At 41.5% G+C, this 27669-nt stretch overlaps 1 protein-coding gene across 2 annotated transcripts; it reads left to right on the top strand.

Moving 5' to 3' along the window:
- The first annotated feature begins 376 nt into the window (after positions 1-376).
- Positions 377-26373, top strand: stxbp1a (syntaxin binding protein 1a). Of its 2 annotated transcripts, XM_028973059.1 has the most exons (20): positions 377-591; positions 10872-10921; positions 11109-11190; positions 11377-11453; positions 11910-11988; positions 12539-12642; positions 14799-14947; positions 15779-15863; positions 16160-16290; positions 16983-17090; positions 17283-17343; positions 17658-17723; positions 17935-18015; positions 18473-18611; positions 18825-18934; positions 19405-19506; positions 19674-19759; positions 20666-20820; positions 22160-22318; positions 24834-26373. In XM_028973059.1, the coding sequence occupies exons 1-19, from the start codon at positions 555-557 to the stop codon at positions 22267-22269; spliced, it is 1812 nt and encodes a 603-aa protein (XP_028828892.1). In that variant the 5' UTR covers positions 377-554; the 3' UTR covers positions 22270-22318; positions 24834-26373. The 2 variants fall into 2 exon arrangements, with proteins under 2 accessions (XP_028828892.1, XP_028828891.1); XM_028973058.1 differs by lacking the exon at positions 22160-22318 and having other exon boundaries at positions 435-591.
- Positions 26374-27669: the final 1296 nt, after the last annotated feature.

The following is a 27669-nucleotide window of genomic DNA, read 5'->3' as shown; positions in this document are numbered from 1 at the left end:
GTCTAATTACTTACATCTAATTACTGAATTAACATGAAACGTGATAGTAGTAGGGTGGTAGTAGCCTAGTGGGTAACACACTCGCCTATGAAGCAGGAGACCCAGGTTCAAATCCCACTTACTACCATTGTGTCCCTGAGCAAGACACTTAACCCTAAATTGCTCCAGGGGGGGACTGTCCCTGTAACTACTGATTGTAAGTCGCTCTGGATAAGGGCGTCTGATAAATGCCGTAAATGTAAATGTCACCCACTTCACAACTGCTGTGCAGGTCCAATTAAACCTGACATAATTATATAATAACTAGTATATGACGGTGTTCAGGATCGTGGCTGAAACTCGGGGTTCCTAGCCTGGAGTAGCACGTCCGAGGACCTTTTCGCAGTAAAGGCCAGCAGGGCGTGCAGCGGCGCGAGGAGGGCGGGGCCCGGACGCGCAGTGACGTCAGCCGCGGCCGAACCTCCGCAGTCAGCCGCGCGCGCCCCCGAGCCACACCGACCGCGCGAGAGGGAGGAGAGGATAGCGGAGCACGTCTGTCGTCTCTCTGGAGCACCATGGCACCCATCGGACTGAAGGCGGTGGTCGGAGAGAGTAAGAGGCGGCATTTACGTTTCCGATCGGCCCTACGTGTCGCGTTGACGCGTCGACGCGCGCTTGCCGTTGTGCGCCCGCGTCGACGCGCGCACCGAATTCCGCTCAGGAGGAGGATGCGCAAAAACCCGTTGCCGTGTAGCTGCGGCAGACGCGCGTCGCTGCGCAGAAACGCCCAGATTTCACATGCACATGAAATGGAGATCATGCGCGCGGTTTTATTCCCCGTACGGGAAATTCGCGAGAATCCGGGTTTTTTTCCCCGCGGCGGTGAACCGTGCTGTGTCCCATCCGTTGGTGGGGGACATAAAGCCTCACCCCGATGATTTATCACCGGGCCTGTCCCACGAACACAGACCGGGCGGACGCGTTTCCGTGCGGATTTCGGGACGCGCGTCGGGGGCCTTCGGAGGAAAACCCTCCTGTAATGACGGAGAAGATGGATGCGCAAACGCAGGCGATTTCCGTCAGAACGGGGTTTTTGATCGCGGTCCAGGTGCAGCCATTGGTGGGATTTTTCCCCCCCTGACAATTGGCAATTTAGCTCCCCATCACGCCTCATGGGACCGGGTGTTGCGTTCTAGATCGGAGGAACAGGTGCACGCTGGGATGTGACATTGTTCTCTGAAAGAGAAGGGGATGGACCTCGATGGCTGCACGCATGGTAAATAAATGGCGCATTTTGGACAGATATGATGATGTTCCCCACGGCAGTGGCTGGACGACCCCTGATTGGTGGAAAGCCTCGGCGAGGAAGGCGCTCTCGGTCCAACCGGGGTGCGGTTTTCAACTGTTACACAAATTCCTGGCAAAAAAAAAAAAATGAATAAAAAAATCCGCGCAATTAGCAGCAATTAGTCCGATGAGGGTGACGATGTTTTCACGTCGTCTTCTTCAATGCGTCCGAACTCGGGTCGCGCGCAGCGGCCCCCCTCCCCCCGCCATCGCGAGGCATTAGCGCGTTCACGAGAAGAAGAGATGGCGATGCTCTTTTACTGCCCAGGCAGTGGCTTCTCATTCTTCACCGGGGGGGGGGGGGGGGGGGGGGGATCGTGGTCGTGGCATCTGTTCGGAGTTTTAATTCAGCTGATCGTCCCAGAACGCACATGTCGTGCAGCCACCTGATTAGGATAATGGTGAGATCCACGGTTTCGGGAGGAGTCTGCTGCAGTGGGGACAGGCAGTGGCCATAAGGAGAAAAGATATCGTTCTATTCACCTTGCCTAAGGGAGGGATGTGTCGCTGTCTGGATTTCCAAATGTTTGGAAGCAACAGTGAGTAAATGGGCCAAGAGACGGCATCATTCTAAACTTCTCATGGCAAATCTCATCACACTGACATTTTATTAACTGCTTAGTTGTCTGGTTCATCGGTGCAAAACCAGAGAATTGCAGTTTGTTATGCAGTTTATTTGTAGGGCCCTATGGAATCCATTGAATTTTTCAGTAATGCGTTTTATTTTTCAGTAAATTCCGTTTTTTTCCCCATTTTAATTCTTCTGAATTCCATGTTTTCTGTTTATAAATGTATTTATTCACCAAATCCAGTAAGTGCTTGGGCATTTACTGTTTGCTTTTTTCTTTGTGAAAAAAACTATTTGACAATATGGCACATTCTTATATTTTGTAAAATAAAAGTGATTCACATTTAATCAACATAAAAATGCATCAGATAAATAAAATTGGGGAGACCTTGAATACAAAACAAGTTGTGCCAACCTGTACTATGAATTGGAACCATGACGATAGGGCAGTGTGTGGGGACAGTACTTTGCTCAGTAGCACCTCTGTGGCACCTTGGCGGCTTGAGATTCGAACACACAACCTTCCGATTACGGGTCCGCTTCCTTACCCCGTAGGCCACCACTGCCCCAGGCCGTGATTGCAAACGTCCCACCTCAAATGTAAAACACATGTAGTGGGCTGTAGCGGCCAGAAACGCAAATAAAACGCATCGCTCAAATCATAGGGCCCAGTTTTTGGTGTTCTGCTCATGAGTCTGTATACCTAAGAATTCGCTGCCGTACAAACCCTTTTATCTTTACAGTCATTAGTCATATTTCATACATTCAAATATGGAGTGAACTGCCATTTTGCATTAGATGCATTATTAAAAGGACCAGGGACAAGTTGTCACCTGGACTGTGCCTCAGTGGGAACTTCTGTTAAATCGCAGTCTAGTTTGGAAGCTGCCGTCATCCTAAGATGTATTGACGTGTGAAGTATTGACAGGAGGGGGTTTAAACTTTGTCTAACCGTTAAAACACCAAGTTTACCTTTCTCTCAAAGGCACACATAGTTAATGCGTTAATGAACGTTGGCCAGTGGTGGCCGAGCTGGTAAGGAAATGGACTCGCAACGGGTCCCCTACAATCGAGGTGCCACTGACGTCCCCGCATCTTTCATGGCTCTGCTGTGTATCTGCTTTCTCACCCAGTAGCAAAGTCCACCTCCGAGCTGTAAAAATGGCACAATTCGCCGTGGCTGAGCTGAGCGACAGCAATGGGGAGGGTGGCTCAATTCACAGCAATCTCGTCGCCCTGCAGTGATCATAAATCACATCAGAACTCTGACAGCAATTCAGCATCAAGCCAGCCCACACCAACTCCAATCCCTCGGTGAATGGTATTAGAAGGGCACCGCAACCTCCAGCGGCCGCCGGATGAATCAGCCTGTCTGACGCCCTCGCTGACTTCTGGCCCCGGTACTTGACATTCATAAATCGCATTAGTGCTGCAGAGAGGAAGCGCGGACGTGTCTCCTGCAGACACTATATACTGAGAAAATAAACCCGCACCCTGCCGGTTCTCGATTGTGCGTGTCCCCAGACAATCATCTCTGGGAAACGTGGGTTTAGAGGGTCGGGCCCATGTGTGGCCAGTTTAATTCATCCGTGGAGGGCTTAGTCCGCGTGTTTGTGAAAAACCTCACCATGAAAATAAGATGGAGGTTTGTGGTGAAAAGGAAACGTGGGCAGGCAGACACAAAAACACACTGATTCCGGACCGGAGTTTTGTGTTGAGTGTATTTATGCCCTTGATTTCCTGAGTGTGTTCCCCTCTTGTATCTTTGATAAAGGTACCTCGTTTCGGCTTTACCGCTGCCAGGTCATTGAATGTGTCTCCCTGTCTATGCCGGTGTATCGCGCTGTGCTATGTTGTGTACTGTCCTTGTACTGTGTTGTTTTATTGAATCGTAATACATGTGTACGCAAACTTGCAGTACTTGCAAAAACAATGCAGAAGAATCCATTTCTAATATTGTTATTACAGACTGGTGTGTGTTTCTGCTGTTCTCACTTCCAGACATCACATTCTAAATAGCTGGTTAGAAGACACTGAGACACCAACAGTATAGCGGGAAAGCCATTTAGATGCCATTTGTTTTAGATGTATTTTTGGATTTACATTAAAAGACATGACACTTGGTTAGCCCGGCACTGCTCTACTCAGTCAGTCTGTACACCGCTGGCGGAAGTGCTTCATAAATAATGCAGTTTTTACGGCTGATAGCTGGTCTACAGTCGTAGGATCCACCTGCTGTTTTTTTCTATAATCCCGGTGATGGTCCGGTACAGTCTGTTCTGTAAAAGCCCTGATATGACAGGTTCCATCTCAATTTGCTGTATGTTCCTCCGGATGGATCTAATGGCAACATGCTATAAAATTAACATTTTTGTATTGTTTTTGTAAGGCCATCCCACATTCCCAATTCTAGTTACTGGAAGCGACTGTCGGAATTAGTCTTTTCAAAAAGTAGAAAACCTCAGAAAAGTCAGTACTTTGTAACATACAAATAACCGTGTAACTTCTTATTCCAGTGATGCAGAAAATGTGGCCACACCACAAAAGAACTGTGAGACCGTGGAGCCAGTTCTCTGTTAATGTGCGTTTTTGCACAGATGCCGTGAAAGTGGGTCATGAAATCACAAGCGCTGACCCCCTCCTCCCCCCAGGCGTCTTCAGGGTAGGGAAGGGTAAAATACACAGTGCACTGATTTACTAGCTGTGCGTTTGGAGGGGGGCGGTGATGCTTGGCGATGCTGAGTATTACACATCAAGCCGCCTCATATTCTGTCTGCTGTAGTGAAGGAATCATGATGCTTCAGTCCGAATTCAGCTGCATCCATTTTTTGTAAGATTATCATGGCATATGATTACATACATCTGGGCTCTTGTGTGTGTGTGTGTGTGTGTGTGTGTGTAGGAGATTGTATATCTGTAATATCGATCTCTTTTCTACACTACAAGTCACCTCTGGTTCCTGTTGTACGCACATTGCATGTCTGTTTGTAGAATTTCTAGAGAGTTGTCCTTCTGCACCCATGTTTGCATGTCCAGCCTTCTGTGGCATCAGGAGACACCTGGGTCCAATGAAGTGGTCTAAGGCAAGGGAGGCACATGGTGCGAATTCAGCAGCATCGTTTTTGCTGAGCACTGCTGGTTACGAACTGTGACTCGGAGGGACTGGTATATTTAAAGTATGGACTGTGTGTGATGAGTTGCATTAGGTCTAAGGGAAGCTTCAGAACAGAATGGTGTAAAGTGGCTAATTATCAGTTAAACGGAGTCCTGGAGTTCCCTGAATTTAGGCAATAGGGATATTTGAAATATAGTTAACGCTTGCAGCTACAGATACTAATCCTGGAGGAATTTGGCATAATGCTGATAGATGCAAAAACCACCAAGTGGAAAGTGTAAGAAACAGTCTCAGGAAGGGGACAGAGTCAGCAGCAGGACAGTCTCCAACTCTGAGGTCTTCCGGTCCACAGTGTATGAAGTAGAGGTTGTTTTTTGTGAAAGGCTTAGTTTGGTGCCAGTCTGGAGTTCTCTGTGTTCTACACATTACCACTACACAAGTACCACTAAGGTAACTGTCTTGAGTAACATTATATTGCATAAGCACATTTACATAGAGCATCTCACATTCACTCATTGCAGGGAAGGACTCCCTCTAGTACCTTTAAGGATTTTGTGCTGATTAATGCAATTGTTATTATGAAGATTAAAACTGTAACTATTAACTCTTATTCCTTTTTCCTTTTTTGTATATTTTTCTGTTTGTATTTCTTTCAACAGCAGTAGTCACTACCCTACAAAACACCCTACTCTACCCACCTCTAACACAAAATCTCAGGAAAATATGCTAATGAGCGAGGAAATGACTAGTAGACTACAAATAACTTGTAGGTTAATTGGTGAATGTGGAAAAGGTGTGAACAGACTTCCAGGGAACAGTGTGGGCTGTTATTTGAGCTAAATGCCATATGTGCCATTTGTGTTATGGGTCCAGGTCAGGTGACTGATACAGGAACGATGTAGTAGGTGGTAAAAGGCTAAAGTGTCGCAGCTGCAGTCATTGAGTTCACAATCTGTATCGATGGCACTACGTGACTCTCGACTTTATGACCAGTAAGAGAACAATTTTTATTCTTTTTGGCTCATCTGCATTATGCGCAGCGAGCCGTTTCTGAACGTGAACACTGGTAGGTCGCACCTGTGTCTAAGTCAAATATCAAATGCGGGACTCACCTGCCTCTTCGCGTCCCTACACAATTGGGTCCGTTGTTCTTGCAGCACTTGTTCACTCCTGCCGGGGTGTAACATTTTGGGAATAAGCAGCATGTTATTAAAGTCAAAGCTGAGTGTACTGATTGGAAAAAAATCATTACCTGGATTGGCAGCCACCAATCCAGGTAATGATTTCTAAACAATTTATTTGTATACGGTGCTGAAAAGTATTTTTAAAAAAGTATTTAGCACCTACATACAAGCAAGAAACAAGCAAGCAGAATTTTAGCAACTGGTGATATAATACACAATTGAAAATATAGTTCTATATCTGTAGAGTTAGTGGAGGAGTTTCATTCTTGTAGAGAAGTGTTTCTTTCTCGATCCCTCAAGCCCCAGTGTAAGGCTGTCTGTTGCACAGAGCCGACTGGAGGATCCATATACAAAGTGTTCATGCTGTGAGATCCATTTTCCATTTTCAATTATGCCAACCCTTTACCAACCCTTTAGGTTTGAGCTCTGTCATCGCCAACCAAGGTTACATTGTAAATTATTGAGGTGAACTTATGCTATTCATAAAGTACTTTGTTTCTGCACCATTTACAAATAAATTCTTTAAAAATCATACAACGTGGATTTTTGGTCTCTCACTGTTGAAGTGTAACTATGATGAAAATTACAGGCCTCTCTCACCTTTTTGTCAGGAGATGGCCATTTTTTTCTTGGTTTATTATCATATGTCTATGAATGGTATTGGAAAGAAATATACTTGTTAGAGATCCACTAAATTTCCATACAAACACACATGCATCTTTAGATCAGGCCACACGTTTGCCTGCCTGTAATCTTTTATTCCACCTCTCATAATCTCACTAGTCTGAATGGTGCAAAAGCCAAATTTATTTACATTTTACTGTAGAGCTGACTGTCGTAGGAAGTCTAATGCATGTTATTAATGGTCTTGAATGATTCTCATGTTGCCAGAAAATTGTCAGAGGAGAGAGCTTCAAGGCTGAAATACATGAACACATGGAGTGCAGATGAGTAACATCGGACTGTTGTGAGGGACCTACAACAGCTTCTGAATTAAGTTACCTCTAGCGTGAGTCAGCACAGAAAATCCTCTGAAAATAAAAGAAAACACAGAGGTCTAATGCAACAAGGCTAATGCCGCTTCAATATCTATTCATTGATTGATTTGTGTGAGAATGACAGTGTGCCTTGTTTCTAGGATTTCCTGTTCTCATTTACACACCTACATTTGTTTTATGTGTTGTGCTTTCTCCTTGTTACGTCACCTGCACAAAAAACATTTGCAAAAATCCAGTTGTTACCATCATTTCCCATGGCAACGGTAACATGGAACATTCCTTCCATGTTAAACAGCCCCTCCCCCAACGCCTTTAGTGTCCAGTGACAAGGCTGGGTGGGGGAGTTATATGCGGCGGTAATGCCTGCAGGTCTGGCAGAAAGCGGTTAGATAGTGACTACCCTCAAATACCCCTGAAGCCATAACTCACGCTTACATCCTGCCCTCCGCATCCCTTTTCAATCAGTTTATCTTGGCGTGATGGGATGGATTTAAATTTACGCAGAGACTCTTCTGTTGTCACCTCTCCAGCTCTTCACAGAAGAGCTTTTGAAGGGAAATCCAACAGGGAGCCAAGTGGTGGCATAAATGTTTATTCTAAACCTCAGCAAGCATCTTTAAAGAAAAAAGTAAAATGGTTATCCCCAAAAGATTTAATGAGATAGTAAGATGACCCTTGTATTGTGGGAAAGGAAGACAGTGAGGCTAATCCAACTACCAACACACAATAAGCTGTAGCCAGAAGAAGCCAGGTTGCAGGGATTTGTACAGGAAGATGCAATGAAAAGCTGTACGCTGTTACCATGACGGTGCTCTAGATAAACAAATGTGAAGTGAAGGAGACCTTGCACTCCTGTTGGATTTGTATTACAGCTTGTAAACTCCTTCTGCTCACCCTTCACGTTTCACACTTTGGTTCTGTGAGCCATGCAAGAAGCAACCTTGTTGAATGAGCAAGGCAGGATGGGATTGCCACATCAGGCTTGGGGGCCCCCATCTGATGACCAAATAAATAGGAAAGTTAAGAAGTTAACGTGATATACTTCAGCACGGCACACAGTGAAATGTGTCCTCTGCTTTTAACCCATCACCCTTAGTGAGCAGTGGGCAGCCATGAAAGGTAACCGGGCAGCAGTAACCTGCAACCCTTCAGTTACGAGTCTAAGCCACCACTAAATATCTTTATGAATAGAATAAAACACAGAATAATGTAGAGCACATGTGTCAAATCTGCAGATCTCCCACCAGATCACTTTACATAGATCTACTATTATGGCACAGCAATATGAAGTGCTGATAACACACATTCGGCAAGTCAACTGAAGCATTGCATTAAGGGATCTATAGTTTGTGCGTTATCAGCATGTCAAATCACTGTGCCATAATAGTAGATCTGTATAAAGTGATGTTTGACACCCCTGATGTAGAGGGACCTGCTAGATTTATGTTCCAGGGTTCTTTTGTCCACAGTATAGTGGTCCTGTATTCCTGTATAGTGGTCCTGTATATCCTGTATAGAGTTACATCTATAGGACTCCAGAACAGACGGAGAGATCAAATGCTATATCTATAACTATAAAAGCACTATAAGCAGTGCTATGTCTAAGGTCAAAGTCGTCCATGGGATTGACATAAACAAACAAACAAATAAATAAATAGATGAAACAAGAAAGAAACACTGTTTACTGTGTTATGTCAATCTATTGATGAGTGCAGGTTTGAATCATCCTCAATCCTATTTCGAACTATGTGATGGCTTGTATATCTGGTGAGTTTATGTTTTGAGTAGAATAAAAAGTGGAAATCTATATTTCATCCAGAAGATCTGTAAATCTTTAGCAGTTTTCAATCATAAGCTGGTGACTGACTGAATGCAAGTGAATGGCAATCCCACAATCTCCTCACTGTTCATTTAAACTGGCCTCTGGATTTACAAAGGGGATTATTTATATGTAAGATAAAGTGCCCAGATGTTTCATTCTAATACAGGCTTAGTAAGTGAGCTACAGCTTATGGTACAAATGTCCAGAAGTCAACAGATCCCATTCTAATCAGATTTACTGTAACACCACTGCCAGATGGATAACGTTATGATCAGGCTAATAACATGTGCACAGGACTTAACCCACTTCATCCTGGTCCAAGAGGATTTGCGTACACAGCCTCAATGGTGAATGAAAATGAAAAAAACTATTAATGATGAATCAAGCTGATTCCACGTGGTTGCGGTGTACAATAACTAGCCAAATATTAAAACCAAGCAACAAACCATGAAGCAGTGGCCATTTTCTTAATGGACAGCAGATGAATGCACTATATTAATATTTATTAATTGATTGAGTCAATTTCCAGATTCCCAGGATTTGGTTATTATCATCTGATACATGATGATAGCAGTGTGGGTAACAAACTTGGCCATCAGCCATAGAGGCCAAGGTACTTTAGGAACCCAAAAGGGGTAAACATTATTATATTATAAACAAATTATTTCAAACTGGACTATTCTTCTGTCTCAAACACATTTCTCTCTCACACATTTTCCAAAGTCTTGACTTGAGCTGCAGAAGGGGAACATTATTTCTGTGCCCTTTCAAGCCCCAGACTCCTATAGGCTCCAATTTGCACCATAGAAAGCATCAGAACAAATTGTAAATACACACAAAATTAGCAAGCGTAAGTTGTGATTTCAAATTCAGGAACCAAATACTAAAAATAGGGCTGCACTATTTGGGGAAAAAGACATATTGCGATCATTGAGATCAATATTGCGATATGCGATTGCGATATGATAAAGGACACTTGCTTGTATGTCAATGAAAAGTCGCATACTAATAGTGAAATGTTTAATTTCAAAGTGAAACATACAAACTACTTATAACAACCTGAAATGCCCAGTGCTTTCAAAATACAATATTCTACAAAATTAAATAAATCACAAAAAAACTCTTTTACATTACTGTCGAACGACAAACCCTGGTAAGGCTAAACAACTATTTTGATTATATTTGGCCATTATAAAATCCCATATTATAGTTCTTACGTTTAACCAAAATGTTGTTTGGAGGCTGACTTGAACACAGGGATGCATAGCTTTGCTAGCTTAGCTAAGGTTAAGATTTGTAAACTGAGATGAATTTCTTTAGGAAACCTTAAAAGTTTGAGAAAAGTTAACTAAACAGCTAAGAACAGTCTAAATAGTTAATGCCTACGTTTAGCCAAAACGTTGTTTGGAGGCTGACTTGAACACAGGAATGCATAGCTTCGCTATCTTAGCCTAGCTTAGCTAAGGTTAAGACTTATAAAACGGGATTTTATAATGGCCAAATATATTCAAAGCAATTGTCCAGCCTTACCTATGAAATGTAATCCCCCGGGATCTGGTTTGGAGCGTACAGCGGTTTGTACAGCCCCAAGCAGCACAAGAGTGAGGCATTTTTATGCACTTCTCCAGCACTTCACATATTGGCAGTACCAGTGGTCAGGTGGAAAAAGGACGGGCACACAGGGTGCAGGGTGTGCTATAATAGGATTGTGTTAAGAAAGAGTCTGTTTGGGATGTTGATTCTGTTGTCAGGCTTAGCGCATGGAGTCATCCTTTTGAAAAAACTGGCGGGAACCAAGGCACTTCCAAGAAGGAAGATGAGATATTAAAATCATTGTTTTGTTGTTTTCTGTTCACAGAGATTATGAATGATGTCATCAAGAAGGTGAAGAAGAAGGGAGAATGGAAGGTAAGAAGAATGTTCTGGAAATAGGTTAAGCTTAAACTAAAAGTAGAGGTAAATGTAACCTATTATTTACCAGAGATGTCATTATTTCTGTCTCTCACTTTTTTTTTTTTTTTAACCTGAAATGACTTTCAGTTCATAGTTGGCCCTCATACTTACGTGACTCAAGCATCTCTCTCCCCATCTCCAGGCTCTGATTGTAGACCAGCTGAGCATGAGGATGCTGTCCTCTTGCTGCAAGATGACAGACATCATGACGGAGGGCATCACCAGTGAGTGCCACTGTAAAATGTGTAATAAAAAAAGTTCAATGTGTATATTTTGTTGCATGAATTATGACAGTATGTTGATCTTTTGAGGTTCACAGTAGTACAATTATAAAATTAGAATCTATTAGTATAATAAGTAATGGCCTCTATTCACCGTATCACTGTTTATCTCTCTTTTTTTTTCTCTAGTTGTTGAAGACATAAATAAAAGGCGAGAGCCTCTTCCTACACTTGAGGCTATCTATCTGATTACTCCCACTGAGAAGGTAGACCCCCCCACACACACACACACACACACACACACACACACACAGAGACATATCTCTCAGCTCCTCTAGCTTTTGCAAGTTGTGTTGTTGAGAGAGATGCAGAGTGAGTCAGTGTGGCAGCACACACACCAGCCATATGTCGCATGCTGAGAGAACCGGCGTACTGTCAACAAATACAACACAGACTCAGCCTACACAAACAAAGCCACTGCTATTGTAGGCCTTTGAGTCGTCTGTTATCACATGAAAACACTCACATACAGGAAGGACCACATGCAAGCAAGTTCAATACAAACCCTCACATACACAAACACACACAAAATGTGTAAAGCAACAGATGTGTAAAGCAACAGACTTCTTCTCAAACAAACATATGCATTACAAAAATCAAATTTCCTCTCATAAGAATAACACAATCCTTACACAAAACCCTCTGAACTCTTCTGTCTCCAGTCTGTTCATACCCTGATTGGTGACTTCAAAGACCCCCATACATCCAAATACAAAGCTGCTCATGTCTTCTTCACTGACTGTGAGTAACAGATTGTACTTCTGCCCAGCTCAGTACTCAGCCCTGTACACAGAATGTTCCTGTGGAAATATGTGATTGACTAAACTTGTTTAGTCACTGTCCTCTTATTTCTCGCATCATAGTTGTAATTAACCAATAGCTTCATTTATAAATGTGTGTGTAATTAATTAATTTGAAATAATTGTGTTTTTAAGATCAAGGATTGAAAATGGACAGCATTGAGAAAATGTAACCACAAGAAGAGATTGTTGTAGAATAATGTAATATGTTATGAGTAAAATGTATTATTTTAGTTTAGCGTAATGTAAGTATTAAGAAAGTGTAGTCAGCAATGGCAGTGAGACCATTAAGCTAATTTGGACATGTGGATGGTTTATAGTATTTTTCCATTTTGTATATTCTCTAATTGTTCCATCATTTCTTTTTCATTATTCTCTTGAACTATTGCCTTTACTGCTCCCATGATTTTCATTGGTCCTGCTCTGCAGAATGTAGACAGAAGTCTTAACTGAGCACAAATAAGTCCACAGTAAGATCTGTTTCTCTCCAGCTTGCCCTGACCCCCTGTTTAATGAAGTGGTGAAGAGCCGTACCTCCAAAATGGTCAAGACCCTGAACGAGATCAACATTGCATTTCTGCCCTATGAGTCACAGGTACCCACCGTGCCCAGCAGAGAGGGGAAATGGGGACAGCGGAAGGAGAGATGAAAGGAATGGCGCAGAGGGTCGAGAGTGAAGGACAGGGGTAAACAGGGAGAGACGAGGAAGGGATAAAATTAGACGAGAGGTGGTGTGATGTAGCCAGGGTGGGGAGGGGCAGCAGAGTAAACACAGGTAGCACCATCCCCAGAGCGCTGCCTGCTACCCTGGGCAACCGGCTTACAGCTCGCCCTGCTGATTACACACAGACTGTTCCAGAAACCCACTGTGGCCCACAATGCTTTGCTGGTCCTGTCTGCTCTGATCAACTCAGCAGTCGGGGGAGTGTGGCTTCTGGCAAGATGCTGCAGTCTTCTTTGCTGCAGTAAATGTATTTAAAAAATGTATTGTTATTTTTTTTTAAATATGAAAAATGCTACTGGCTGGTACATAAAATATTCTGCAGCCAATCAGAGCAGACGCTACGCATGGAGAACGGGAGCCCATCTGTTGAACAGAAGGACAGCCATGTGATATTGGACTAATCGGGCCAATAGGAAGAGGAGGTAAAGAAGAAAGAAGAGAAAAAAAGGAAACTGCAGAGGAAGAGGTTGAGGGCATAAAATGTAGTGTAAAATTTAGTGGGAAACCTGTGTGCCTTTGGAAACAAGTGAGGGATGCAATGAGAGTTACAAAGGGAGGAAGGAGAGGAAGGAACATGCCAGTAAGAGAACTGTCAGCATGCAGTTTCACAGAAGAGACACACACTGTATGTGTCAATGTGTGCAGAGAATATGGGATTCAGACCATTCCACAGAGTTGCCATGAGCAGCGTATGTATGAGTGTATGTACTAGGTGGGGGGAAGGTAGCCAATCAGCACAGTATTAAGAGAGATTTACCCAAACATGGATCAACAGCAGCATTCCCAGAATGGGTTATTTAGCTTTGGAAGAAAATGAGCGAGAGAGGGAGAGTGACACAGTGACAACTCCTCATACATGGAAACACTAGAGCCAATTAAGAGCCTAGAGCCTCTACGACTCAGACTTTCTCAGACAAAGTATGCATTTTATTTTTTATGAGATAAAGGGGCACTAATTCATATTGCGATGAAATAACGTGAAATTTCAGTCAGATGTAGCACCTCATTTAAAAGCTGAGCAATATTGTTTTCATTTGTTTTCATTAAAGGTTCCCTATTATGAAAATTTCACTTTGTGAGATTATTTAACATTGATACGATTTCCCCTAACCTGTCTATGGTCCTGCAGTGGCTACAAATGGCGATATGTATTAATTGCTTTGGACATTCTGCTTTGCCGTTCAGAGAGCGGCAGTTGATCTGGAATGTCTCCCCTTATATTGTAAAAAGGGGAAAGGTTACCTCCTCTTTCTCATGCTTTGTCCACCCAGATAATTTTCCACCCCTCCCCTAAAAAAGTAACTCCACTGACTAAAAATGTGCAGTTGCAGTTGCTTGGTGATTGGATGTAAAATTGAGCAGAAAAGTACATCAAACCACCTATTGTAGTAGCCTAGTGGGTAACACACTCGCCTATGAACCAGAAAACCCAGGTTCAAATCCCATTTTCTACCATTGTGTCCCTGAGCAAGACACTTAAGCCTAAGTTGCTTCAGGAGGACTGTCCCTGTAACTACTGATTGTAAGTCGCTCTGGATCGCGTCTGATAAATGTTGTAAATGTAATGTAAATATATATTTTTAGTTTCATCATGTGAGACTCTGAAGAACCAGTGGGCTAATAATTTTTTTCTGGAAAAACGTCAACACAACTTCCTGTCTGCATCAAACGTTGTGGTTGGTGAACGGTGTTAATGACGTCATTTCCGCTAATGCCCCCTCAACTTCTATAGACCGCTCTCCTCCTCGTCCTTGGGAAATATCATTGTGTGACTGAATAAATGTGGCTGTAATTGTGAACCACGGCTGAATTTTCAAAAAAATTTCACTTAGACCACTAAGCAAAAAAAATAATAATAGGGAACCTTTAAGGTTGAAAGTATTAAAGTTGAAAAACAGGTGGCTGTAACTTTTAATGGAACATTCCATTATGAGAAAATTATTAACCATGTTCAAGTGTGTAAATCTGTGCTTGTTAATTAGCTTAACACATATTTGCCTAGCGTGATGTTTGTTTGTTGTGTGCAGGTGTATTCTCTGGACAACTCTGATGCCTTTCAGAGCTTCTATAGCCCCCATAAGACCCAGATGAAGAACCCAGTGATGGAGCGGCTGGCAGAGCAGCTGGCCACCCTGTGTGCGACACTGAAGGAGTATCCTGCTGTGCGGTACCGTGGGTGAGCAGTAGGGTGCATGTGAAAGTGAATGTGATTGTTTTTGTCATTGTGATACACAGCAAGCACAGCACACAGTGCACACAATGAAATGTGTCCTCTGCGTTTAACCCATCACCTTTGGTGAGCAGTGGGCAGCATGATAGGTGCCTGGGGAGCAGTGTGTGGGTACAGGACCTTACTCAAGGGCACCTCAGTGGCACGTTGGCGGTTCGGGATTTGAACCCAGTAACTATTCAGTTATGATTCCTCTTCCTTACCTGCTAGGCCACCACTGCCCATGTTGTAAGAATTGGGATGTGCTCTATTCCTTTTGTTTCACAATCACAGCTTATACTTATACTTGATAGATAGAACATTTCTGGGAAAATTGTTTTCTGCTGAGTCATTTACATTTACAATTACATTTATGGCCTTTGGCAGACACATTATCCAGAGCGACTTACAACGTGCTTTCATGTTACCATCAATGAAGTAATCAGTTCTGGTTCACTAGGACTCAAAACCATGAATACCATCATTTTATTCACTCTTTTGTTATTGTTTCTTTTTCTGATCAAGGAACCAATATTTCCATGGAGGAAACATTAAAAGCATTGTTAAGATGTTCACACTCAAGTGTGTAATTGGATTTTTTAATGTAGGTTAAGTAGTATTTTAAATCCACCTGATACATGTATATTAGACATTTTATTTAAAGTGTGTTTGATTTGTGTCCAAGTTTGTCCTCAGCTACTGCTTCCTCACTCATTCCTTTGTTAAGAAGACTATAATATATAAATGATCTGTTCATTGCAGTTGTCTGATCTCTCTGCTGCCTGTTAATGTTCCTAGAGAATACAAAGACAATGCCACCCTAGCCCAGCTGGTGCAAGACAAACTGGATGCTTACAAAGCAGATGACCCTACCATGGGAGAGGTGAGGGAGGGAGGAGGTGGTAAAAAGTGAGATTATGCATGAAAGGAATCTTGTTGTCACACTTAACCAGAGACTCCTACCAGGAATCCCATTCATTTATTGAACAGAAAAGTGTTAATAATGCAGGGAAGGGCCTGTTTGTGCTGGGCATGTACCTTTCAAACGATTAGGGTCATTTAGAAATGTCCTTGTTGCTTAGTCCTTTCAAAACATCATCAAATCCAATTAAAAATCCTGTCCAGACATTGTTAATGTCGTTAATTGTAACTACTTTCATTCTGTCCTTTCTTGTGAAGGGTCCAGACAAGGCTCGCTCTCAGCTCATCATTCTCGATCGAGGGTTTGATCCTGTCTCACCTATTGTGCATGAGCTCACGTTCCAGGCCATGGCATATGACCTGTTACCCATTGAGAATGATGTCTACAAGTAAGAAATACCAGCTTACCCGCCCCCCACACAAACACACAAACACACTCACACACACGAGCGATTAGAGAATACAAAAGACACTTTCAGTGTAAGATGACGGTTATTCAACAATTTTTTTCTAAACCTTTTTACTCACTTTTACAAGCAGTGGCAATAGTGGAGGGACTCAAGATATGATGGCCTGACGACATGAAGATATCCACAGTCATTTGTAAACTGTGTTAATTGAATGGCGCATACACTTTAAAGCCAAAATTGGTGAAACAAAATATAATATAAAATTAGAAAGAACTGTAAAATACACTATTGAGACCTGTGCTGCCATCTTAAGTCTGTCTCTACAGGAATCAGCACCATAGACAGTACTTTTTACGGTATATTTACATTTACATTTATGCAATTACAATCAGTAGTTACAGGGAGAGTCCCCATTGAGCAACTTAAGGGACATAATGGTAGTGGGGCTCGAACCTGCAACCTTATCGTCTTCTGTACAACTGTTATGTAGAACTGTGTTAAGGTTGTATATTCTCTGTGTAACCTGCACCACAGAAGAATCTCTTTAATGAGTATATGTCATCATGCTACTACAGTGTAAATTCTGTGTAATCCGTGTTGAGGTTAGCATTATGCGCGTTCATGCAGACGTACATCTATGTTATTGACATACAGTGTAATTCTGCTGTCAGGTATGAGACCAGTGGAATGGGAGACTCGCGTGAGAAGGAGGTGTTGCTGCATGAGGATGATGATCTGTGGGTCACGCTGCGACACAAACACATTGCAGAGGTGTCTCAGTGAGTGCAACTTTCTTCCATCACTTTATCACTTTTCCTCGTTCTGTTTTCCATATTCTCTACTTCTGTCTTTATTGCCTCCTTTATCTCTGTTCTTTATTTTCTTCTCTCACTAGTAAAAACTATTTCTATAAAATTATAATCACTTTATCCTTTCTCTCATATCCTTACTTCTCTCATCTTTTTTCATAGGGAGGTGACACGTTCCCTGAAGGATTTCTCATCCAGCAAACGGATGAACACAGGAGAGAAGGTAAGGGAAGGAGGAAAGGGGAGGATTCTGTTAGCTAGTGTAGCCATGCGGGGTCGGTTGACTCATCGTAATCCCCTCTCGAAGCGTGCCAGCGGGGGGGGGGGGGGGGGGGACTTAAACGTTGAGGCTGACTATCTGACACATTACAGCTTCCCGCCTGTGTCCTGATGTTGTACTGGAATGTGTCCCAAATCACACTCTCCACTCCTACACACTCTGCAAATGAGTATTTAGCATTCAGAGATGACAGTGTGGGATTGCGTAATATACAGTAGTGACTGACAGTGACATCAGTCTGCGACTGTGCTTTTCAGACTACCATGAGGGACCTGTCTCAGATGCTGAAGAAGATGCCCCAGTACCAGAAGGAGCTCAGCAAGGTCAGCTTGTTATTTTCAGTGAAAGATCATGGGAATTGAGTAAATGAGAGATGTGCATATAATTTATGTATGTGGTTGCTCACAGACTGACTCAAGCAGAGCCACAACATATTTAAAGGCTGCGTGACCTTGGAATTTGTGTTTTTAGGTAGTCCTTGAATGAATGGCGAATCCCGGTGTAATACATGTTCTTGCCCTTCTCTTCCCTCAGTATTCAACTCACCTGCAGCTGGCAGAGGACTGCATGAAGCATTACCAGGGTACCGTGGACAAGCTGTGTCGTGTGGAGCAGGTGAGCATTACAGCGTGACAGAAGAAGCACTGTAGGTTCACCCTCATGTCACATTATGCTAATACACCACCTATAAAGAGTAATCAGGAATTTGACAAATGTGGAGGGAAATGTGTCTATTTGTCCTTTTTATGAAAATAGGGGACCCTCTTCCAACACTCACATTGAACATTGTTTCCATACTGATCTTACAACAATCTAGTGCTAGCAGGCAAGCTACTACGTCTTGTAGATGCGTTGGACGTCTTCAGAATATAGTTAGCAAAAGCAGAATAGAGAGGATTCCGATCAGTGTCGTGTGAAGGCATCTAAATTCAAAAGATCGTGACGCATCCTTTTCATCCGATGCTTGCTGTTTAGTCACCTGTCCTTTTGAACAACTTGGATGGAATACAGTCATGAGTGGGTTTTCCTCAGTATGATAAAACATTTATCCCATTGTTCATCATTCTGCCAGGACCTTGCCATGGGGACAGATGCTGAGGGCGAGAAGATCAAAGATCCAATGAGGGCCATTGTGCCAATCCTGTTGGATGCTAACGTCACCACTTACGACAAGATCCGCATCATCCTGCTCTACATCTTCCTGAAGAATGGTGAGAGATGCTCAGTCTAATTATACTTCACAATGGTTCAAATTATTTAGAACTATGCACAGTGACTGAGGCTCATATGTTTTAGATAGTGAGATTGAAGTATTTATTAATTGTAAAAGGATAAAATGGATACTATGATTTGATGAACCTTCTTGTTTCTTCTGCAGCTCTCATGATGCTTGTTTTATTCTTTTTTTTCCTATGTCAAATCAGGCATCACAGAGGAAAATCTCAACAAGTTGATCCAGCATGCCCAGATCCCCCAAGAGGATAGTGAGATCATCACAAACATGGCAAATCTGGGAGTGCCAATCATCACAGATGTGAGACTGCACTCCTCTTCACTCTTCCTCTGTAAATCCGCCCTTCGCCCTCACCCTTCCCTCTCTAAATAACAGTGGAACAACATGTCTGTTAGGGGGACATTTGGCAAGATCATAAGTACAACATCTTGGAATATGCACGCAAAAGGGTGCTTGCTAATTTATTCAAGAACTAGGTGGTCAGTAGTTTGGTGTTCGGTAGCTCAAAACGTAGAAGATGCACAGTATATATGTCTCACTATTTTTGAAGATATTTTTATTCAATCCACTCAACAATATGTGATTCTACACTGAAAAGTGAACACTGGCTAAACTGGCTAAGAATATAAGTCATCCGTGACACCAATTATTTTAGCATTGGTGTAATGTAAATAAACAGGTTAGAGCAGGTTTGATTTACATTACGTCAATGCTAAAATGTCTTTCCATCTGTCCATTAAACTCCCTTTCTATTTCTCTTTTCCCTGCAGTCCACCCTGCGCAGGGGGAAGAAGATGGACCGCAAGGAACGTGTGAGCGAGCAGACGTACCAGCTGTCCCGCTGGACCCCAGTGGTCAAGGACATCATCGAGGTCAGCAGCTATGTACACCAGCTAACACGCAACTGGGTCTTAATTGCTTTATTGAAAGTGTCTTTGTGCTCTGTTATAATTGGATGTGTGCGTTTTCAGCATATTGGGGAGATGTTTTTCGACCGTGACTGTATCTGTGTTTAATTATATCTATGTGTTGTCTGTAGGATGCCATTGATGACAAGCTGGACACCAAACACTACCCCTACATCTCTACACGTTCCAGTGCTTCATTCAGCACTACTGCAGTCAGGTAAAGACACCCCTACACACACACATGCACACAAAACCATGGTAAGCAATGGTATGTTCATTAGCAGCCATGTCAACATGTGAGTTTTTCCTTATACAGATCTGTCTAGTTTGTTACTCATACATGTAATAAATAGAACATTAAGTCACATGACACAGCAGTGACAGTGACAGGGTGGCTGGAAGAAGTGGCCATTTTCTTCTCTTTGGTGCACTTCTGGTATACAATTCACAAATCAATAATCATTTGAGCTCCCAAATCAATACTGTAATTGGGAGGCTGGGGCTGATGTGAATGATGGGACGCAGATCTCATGAGTCGGTCATAACAGACGGTTCACACAGTAGAAAAAGCAAACATGGTTTTCAGCCTGTTCCTGAAGATGGTTTAATGGCAATTTGGATCAGGAGAATATTATTTAGTGGAAGAAGGTCATGATAAAATGGCTGCTGGAGTAAGATTTCTGAGAACCAATGGAAGATATTAACGGAGGAGGGGTGGTCGCAGCACTATTGACCTACTGACCCCTCCAATGGTTGACATATTGATCTCCTGTCACATTACTCCACACACAGAACCATTTCCTCTCTGATTTAGCTTTTTATTGATTCATTCATGCATTGAGTGCACAACGTGTATTGAACATTTGTGAGCATGTGGGGTGTGGGGTTTATTCCAGTTACCCACTGGAAGATAATTACATAAATTACACCCAAATGAAAGCTGTTCATTATAATCATTTAAAAATAGAAGAAGTAGAAAAAAGTAAGAATTCATTTAACTTGATTTTTTATTGCAAAACACTACTTTTTTTAAAGGTAATAAAAAAAAAAAAGAATAATTGAATTGTAATACATTAAGAGACCCTAATACCTGCATCTCCCATGACCTTTTCTCCTCTGGCAGTGCCCGGTATGGACACTGGCATAAGAATAAGACTCCCGGAGAGTACCGCACTGGCCCACGTGTCATCGTCTTCATCATCGGTGGGGCGTCCTTCAGTGAAATGCGATGCGCTTATGAGGCCACGCAGGCCAATGGGAAATGGGAGGCCATCATCGGTGAGTCATCCAGCAGAGGGCAGTGATGGCTAACGTGCGAAATGCAAACAGGCAGACGCACACTAACACACACAAACAGGATACCGGGTTAAAGAGGACAATGTGTGAGTGGCAAAGCCCCAGCTTGTCCCAAGCAACGCCATTTCACAACAACAAAACTGTACATTTTATTGTAAATACAGAAATGCTCCCCATTATCTTTTGAGCACTAAGCTGTTCATCAACAAACCAAAATAGTGAAGAGCCCAGTTTGCTGCTCTTCATGTTTCCTTTCAGCATAAGAGATGAATTTCTCAAGCATCCGCTTAAAGAACATGCAGAGTTTATGTAAAATAGCACCTGTCACAGATGCGTTGGCCAACGCGTTAGCACTTGCAAACTCAGTAACATGATGTTTCATTGGCTGACGTCACTCACCTATAAAATGATAAGTCATTGGTATTGGCTAATGCTTTCTAAGTGGATTACAGGCTCCGGTTAAACTGTTGGATGCTGTCATCATATAACGTAAAATTTTGTGCCGACAAGGATAAGCTAGCACTAACTAGCACATTTGAAGTAACTTAAAACCTGCTACATGCAACATTAGCATGATGACCTCTATTCTGCATGCATGCCTTGCTAATAGTGTGTGTGTGTGTGTGTGTGTCCGAAGTGTCCAAACGTAGCTCTTCCTGTTTATTCCTGTTATGTTGTTTGTGCTTTTTCTGTAAGCGGCATTACTGTCTTGTCTAATTTTGATGTGTCTCTATGGTCTTGTATTTGTGTGTTGTCTCTTTAAACTTGTTCTTGAATTTCAGACAGGCCAAGTCTTTTCTCGTAAGTCTGGGTTCCCTGTGTGTCTAACTGTGTGTGTTGTTTACGTGTATGTGTGTTATTTGTGTGATCAATATTATTTTTATCCCTCTATGTTTTAGATGTGTATATTTTGTTTAGTTTAGTTTCATTAACGTGTTATCAGATATGACCCCGCTCTCAGTTTCTGCATAATAACATGCGGGGTGCAGTTTTGCTGTATTTCAGCCATAAGCACCCTTCAGTCTAGTAAAACTTTGATCTGAGAGCATTTTATTGGATTTTATTGCGTAGTGGATTATCACAGTTTAACAGACTCCTTGTATTTCAATATACAAATTACTGTCAAAAACAATTTACTCACAAGTCTTATAGCTTTTTTCACATTTAAGCTTGTTGGGTTCTGCGGGGCGGGCGTGTATTGTTAAATGTCTAACCCTGTTTTTTCTAGACTCTGGAAGAGGCACGTTTTTTTTTTTCTCGTTTGCTCTTGTACTTCATGGTGAAAACTGGAGCGTGAAGTCAGCCCTCTGTTCCTTCGCAGGTTCTACCCACACACTCACCCCAACCAAATTCTTAATGGACCTGCGACACCCAGACTTCCGAGAGTCCACTAGAGTGTCCTTTGAGGACCCTGACCCTTCAGACGAGTGAGACAGACAGAGAGAGGGAGGGAGGGAGAAAGAAAATCACTCTGAACAAAGTAAAGGCAGCCGTGCAAAGAAGCCCTTTCCGATCCCCAGGGCATAAGGGCTTTCTTTATTATTACACTCTGTTTCTGTTGTTTTTGACTCCGCCCCTCCCTCCAACGATGTGGTCCAGCCCCCATCTCACATCATGACCAATCAGCCAGTTTCATTATGCTCCTTTTGGTCTCTCCTTCATAATTGACAGGAAATTCCATTTGCTTCTGAGTTGAGGTGAAATCATGAGTAAAATGGGCAGAATACACCAGTGCATCCAGTCATACTGCATGCAGTTGCTCATGAAATCTAAGGTCTAAGAACGAAAACAGTCAGGAATAGTGATATATAGTATATACCATATAATAATAATTTTTTCTGACATATAGTGATTGCAGTGACTAATGTTATCTTATTTATTGAATTTTTTATTCATAAAAACATTACAAATAATCAGAATAGATGTAACTGATTACAATAATCCTAATCAAGAGAACTGGTGCTTAGCTGTATGATTGAGGTCTGTACCACATCGCTGCGAACCCCATCGTCTCAGCAGGGTGGATTAAACTGCTCAGCATTCTCAGTATGCCCTGCTAATGCTAATACCACCTCCGTCTCCAGGCAAATAAGATCCTTTCATTTCACCCTCCTGAAAGTAGCTTGTGCAGGTTTAATCTACCCCAGAGATCCATTTCTGTTTTATGGGTTATTTGTTAAAGATAACAACTCCAAGACCGTTTTTTATCAGATTATTATTGCAACGTAATATCCACAGAAGGATTTTTATTTTTTATTTTTTCAAATTCTCCCCTTTTCCTTTATGTTTCCTTGATGAAAAAAAAAATCTCCCTCCCCAGTCAACCACATGTCATCTGCCTACATGCACCTGTGGTTGTCTGCAGAGAACGCACTAACAGCCACCATCTGACCTCCATTTGACCCTACTCCAACTGCCACTAACCCTTTAGCCCGGACAGTGCACCACAACTCTGCAGACACCAGGGCTGGATATGTAGCTGTTTACACCAGATATGCTTTAGCACCAAAACTCACACTCTTTTCAGAAGTGTGTAACATTCTAGTTCAGGGCTGGATTGTTTTTGTGGAATGTCAGTCATTCATCCTGCAGCTAGAACCAACATGGATCTTCATTTACACAACTGGACAATCCTGGTAGCATAATATGTAGAGGCATAAATAAATAATTATCCTGCATATCCCCTCAGTTATGTTTAATTAGTATAAATCCTGAATTTAGTATATGATAAGGTCTTCCTGCTGTGAGGGGTTTCTACAAAAAAAAAAAGGGTACTGAAGCTTTACATCAGTACATATATGTTTGGTTCACACATCCACATCCATAATTGTGGGCCTTAGATTTTGGGATATTTTAGTCACACAAACAGTAGAGCAACTGCTAAAGCCATATCACCGTTTTTAACCTGCTCTTGGTCTCTTTGGTTTACTTTTCTCCTTTTTGCTGAGTGGTTACTCTCACCATGTGCAGTATGCAGGATGCACACATACTGCCACATTGAGCATCGTCTAAACAGACGGCCATTCTTTAGTTGAAAACACACTTTTATTTATTTATTGTTTAAGTAGCGTAGCGTATAGAAAATTGCAACTCATCAAGGTGGTGTCGAGAGCAACCTTTTGCTGTTTCTGAGCAAAGCCACGTATCTGTCTTACTCCTGGAAAGGTCAGGCAAGGCTGATCTGCTAATGCTGTTGCCTGTTAACCAGAATTAACTTTTGTAATACTTGACATGGACGATCGCATCTGTAACGCAACACAACGCACACAGAGAATCCTTTCGGAGTCTAAAATCAAAATGTGCAGCTTTGCTTCAGAAACACACTACTGAGATGAACTAAAGCAGTAGAGACATGAGAACCTATCAAACATTTATTGCAGCTGATGGCCCAGGATTACCTTCTACTCTCATCTGTTATTATGGCCTGAACAACAGTAAACACATTTCTGGCCATTCTGCAGGAAAATGTTTGGTTTAATCAGGTTCTTCTGTTTTAATATGCTAGAAATGTGTCTTCAGCTCTAGGGCAAAATATTTTGATGTATTCTTTTATTTTTTTATGTGTGGTAATTGATCTTTGCATGAAGAGAAACTCTACTGAAAAACGGGTTGTGGACCATTCTACTGCATTGAAGGCCCACCCTAAGAAGTTTGGCATATAAGATCACAAATGAGAGAATTTTTGAACAAGTGTTTCATTTTGGCATATCTTTGTTGATTTCCATGACTTTTGAATGAAGAATTTGTATACAATATAATTGTATTTAAGTAGCAGTATTGTCAATTTTTTTTTTTATCATTCTGAGAATACACAAATTTTTGGTGTTCTTTTATTTTCTTCATTGCCATTCACATCATTCCATTTACATTATACTACATCATACTAAAAGGCTGAAAACACATTTTAAAAAGTTATTTGCTTAATGGACAGTTCTAATACTGCTCTATGTTTCTTTCTCTCCCTTTCCCTGTTGCTTTTTCTCTCCTCATTGTAGGTTCCACTCATATCTTCACCCCCACAGTGTTGCTTGATGCGCTCAAGGCCATGAATAAACCAGATGTAGAGGCAACAAGTTAAAGCTCCTCCTCGTCCTTGTTCCTCAGCTCTTAATCGCTCTCCACCCCTCGCCTCTTATACCCTTGCTCCTATATTATTGTGTATGCATCTTGCTCGAATAAAAAAAAAAAAAACCTTAAAAATGGCATTGGTTAAATTTTATGTATATTATATATAGTATGTTTAAAACTAAAGAATAATTGCAAGTATTCTCATGTTTTACAATGGATGCAAATAATTAAACTGTCAAAAGGTTTAACTATGAAAAGGCCATTTAAAACTGAAAGTACCAAATGTATGCTATGAACCCTGTTAATGTGTGTAAAGGTAGACCCATTGTTTGTTTACACCCATATTTGAATTATTGGTGTGGCTCCTCCTGGTTGTGGGTAGTGGAGGGATGGGATGATTGGAACTTTTAATTACACACAATGGCTTTACTAGAGCAGCTAGGCTCTTGGATTGCTGCAGTGACACATGAACTTCGCAAGATGGTCCATCTAGAGACCACACTACCTGAGATTATTTAGGTAGATCAGAACGAACTACAGAACAAAGGGTCCATCAGTGCAAGAGAGACTATGTAAATAGGACTGATGAGTGACCCCAAAGGTCAGCAAAGGCCATCCCTCCTCCAGTCATGACAAAGAGAAAGCATTTCCATGTTCTTTCCACGTCCTTCCTTTTGTTTTTGCTCTTTCTTTTACACAAAAAAAGGCCAAAAAAGGCCAGTGCTTGCAGAAACGTTTAAAGAATATTTAAAAGGGCCGGTTGTATTTCAGTATTGTATCTTGTCTTTCTCATTGGTTAGTAATAATGTTTAGCCAGGCCATGCTCAGAGTGGTGTGATGTTGTTTGCCATTTATTGATGTTCTAGCGTCTCACTGTTGACTGGTGATATTCCGACTGTGAAGTAGGAAACATTTCCTTTAAAATAAGAAAAACCCAGAGGAAAAAAGACAAAAAGAATAAAATGTCAATGTGAAGCCAATGTGTTTGTGATGTTTTAGATGTAATTGTAGTAGTAAACTGGAAAAACCCGTAGGTAATAGCTATTTTTTGGTTTGTTTTCTCTTCTGGTGCAATGTTCAATCTTCCACTGGTGAATGGCTTTGCAAAGACAGTGTACCGTAGACCCCTGTACAAGATGTATATATTTTTTTCTGAATGAGTCTTATCCCCCCCCAACACTTCTGTCCTGGCAAAAACAGACAGCATACTGCACTACGCATTTCCTGTGATGCAAATGCTTCTTAATTTCCACACCTTTTTGTTGGCTGTTGTATAGCGTTGGTTGTGTGTTCTTGATTGATTTATATTGATTTATTTATGAAAGAAAAATATTAAATAAATGAGAATGTAGTGTGTCCTGAGATCTGTTTACCTTACTGGGATTTGCGAGTGTTGAAGCACAAAACTGAAAAATACTTCATGTGTTCCAATGTACCAATACTGTCTAATAAATTGGCTTCCATTAATGATCGAGAATCAATGTATTCTTGCACAAAAATCACAATACATTCATATTTGATTATTCTAAATGAATAGTTAAATTGGTAAAGTAATTTTTTTCCCAGAACAACATTCCACAGTATCTACGCACCTAGATAATAATGACAGTTATGTTCAACAAGACTAGGTGTTTTGCACATGTGCAATAATTCCCTGTCAAAATTCCCTTCAGGTAAGTAAAGCGATGACGTGCATCTCCCTTGTAAAGTAACGTATGAAATGCACAAAGATGTCATCGTAAACAGTTGAAACCAGAAGTTAACATACACTAAATGCATGGTTGTGCTTTTTTACACAGTAGTAGTATTTGGTTGCATTGTATTTAAACTGTATGACTTGGGTTATCATCCACAAGCTTCTTTTGCTGGAATATCGGCCCATTTCTAGCTTCTAGCTTGCACAAATCTTTTTAGATCTACCCTATGGGATTGAGTTTAGGGCTTTGTGATCCAAAACGTTTATTTTGTTGTCCTTTTTGTATGTAATTTGGCAATATGTTTAGGGTGGTTTGAAAGACCAGCTGTAACTTACTGATATGTTGCTTCAGTATTTCCAGACAATGTTTTTAGCTATTTTGTGAAGTGCACCAGCACCTCCTGTGGCAAAACAACATGATGCCCCTGTACAACCCCCAAATGGGGGATTCCCCCTCCTTCTTAAAAATGTAATGATGGTCATTGTGGCTAAACAATGTTAGTTTCCCTGTGTGTATGTTTTATGTTGCTGTTGTAATAATGGGTGCATTTTTAGTTTATGTCGATACAGGAGTCGTTTGTCTCACCTTGATAAGGTCTTCTGTTTTTTGACATTATGTGCCAAAACACGAACCTGTCTTCGTCCTAAATGTGTCCACACCTCTCCTGGATTACAGTGCCACTGTTTGGTAAAGAATGTCTTGTTTTGTGGCCAAAACTCACAGTAACACCCCTAAATTCAGGGTAGAAGTTCTTTCTTAGAATGGGAAATTATTCATTAAAAAATCCCACCACAGCTGAAAAAAAAATCACCCATATAAATAAAGTAAATAATAAATATAATAAAATATATAATAATAAATTAGTTACTTAATAAATTGAAACATTTTATGTACACATTTTATGTATTTTGGATAAAGGAAGCAGAATTAAATTGGTTTAAACAGATAAATTAATTCATGTTTATCAAGCAGCAAAGAATACATGGCTGATATAGATCAAATAACACTACAAACATGAGACACTACAAATTGGGAAATAACATTTTGTTGAGGTGTTCGTCGAATA

Source organism: Denticeps clupeoides, chromosome 3 (assembly GCF_900700375.1).
Source record: "Denticeps clupeoides chromosome 3, fDenClu1.1, whole genome shotgun sequence".
NCBI classification, from domain to species: domain Eukaryota; kingdom Metazoa; phylum Chordata; class Actinopteri; order Clupeiformes; family Denticipitidae; genus Denticeps; species Denticeps clupeoides.
This window is presented reverse-complemented; position numbering and strand designations above follow the sequence as displayed.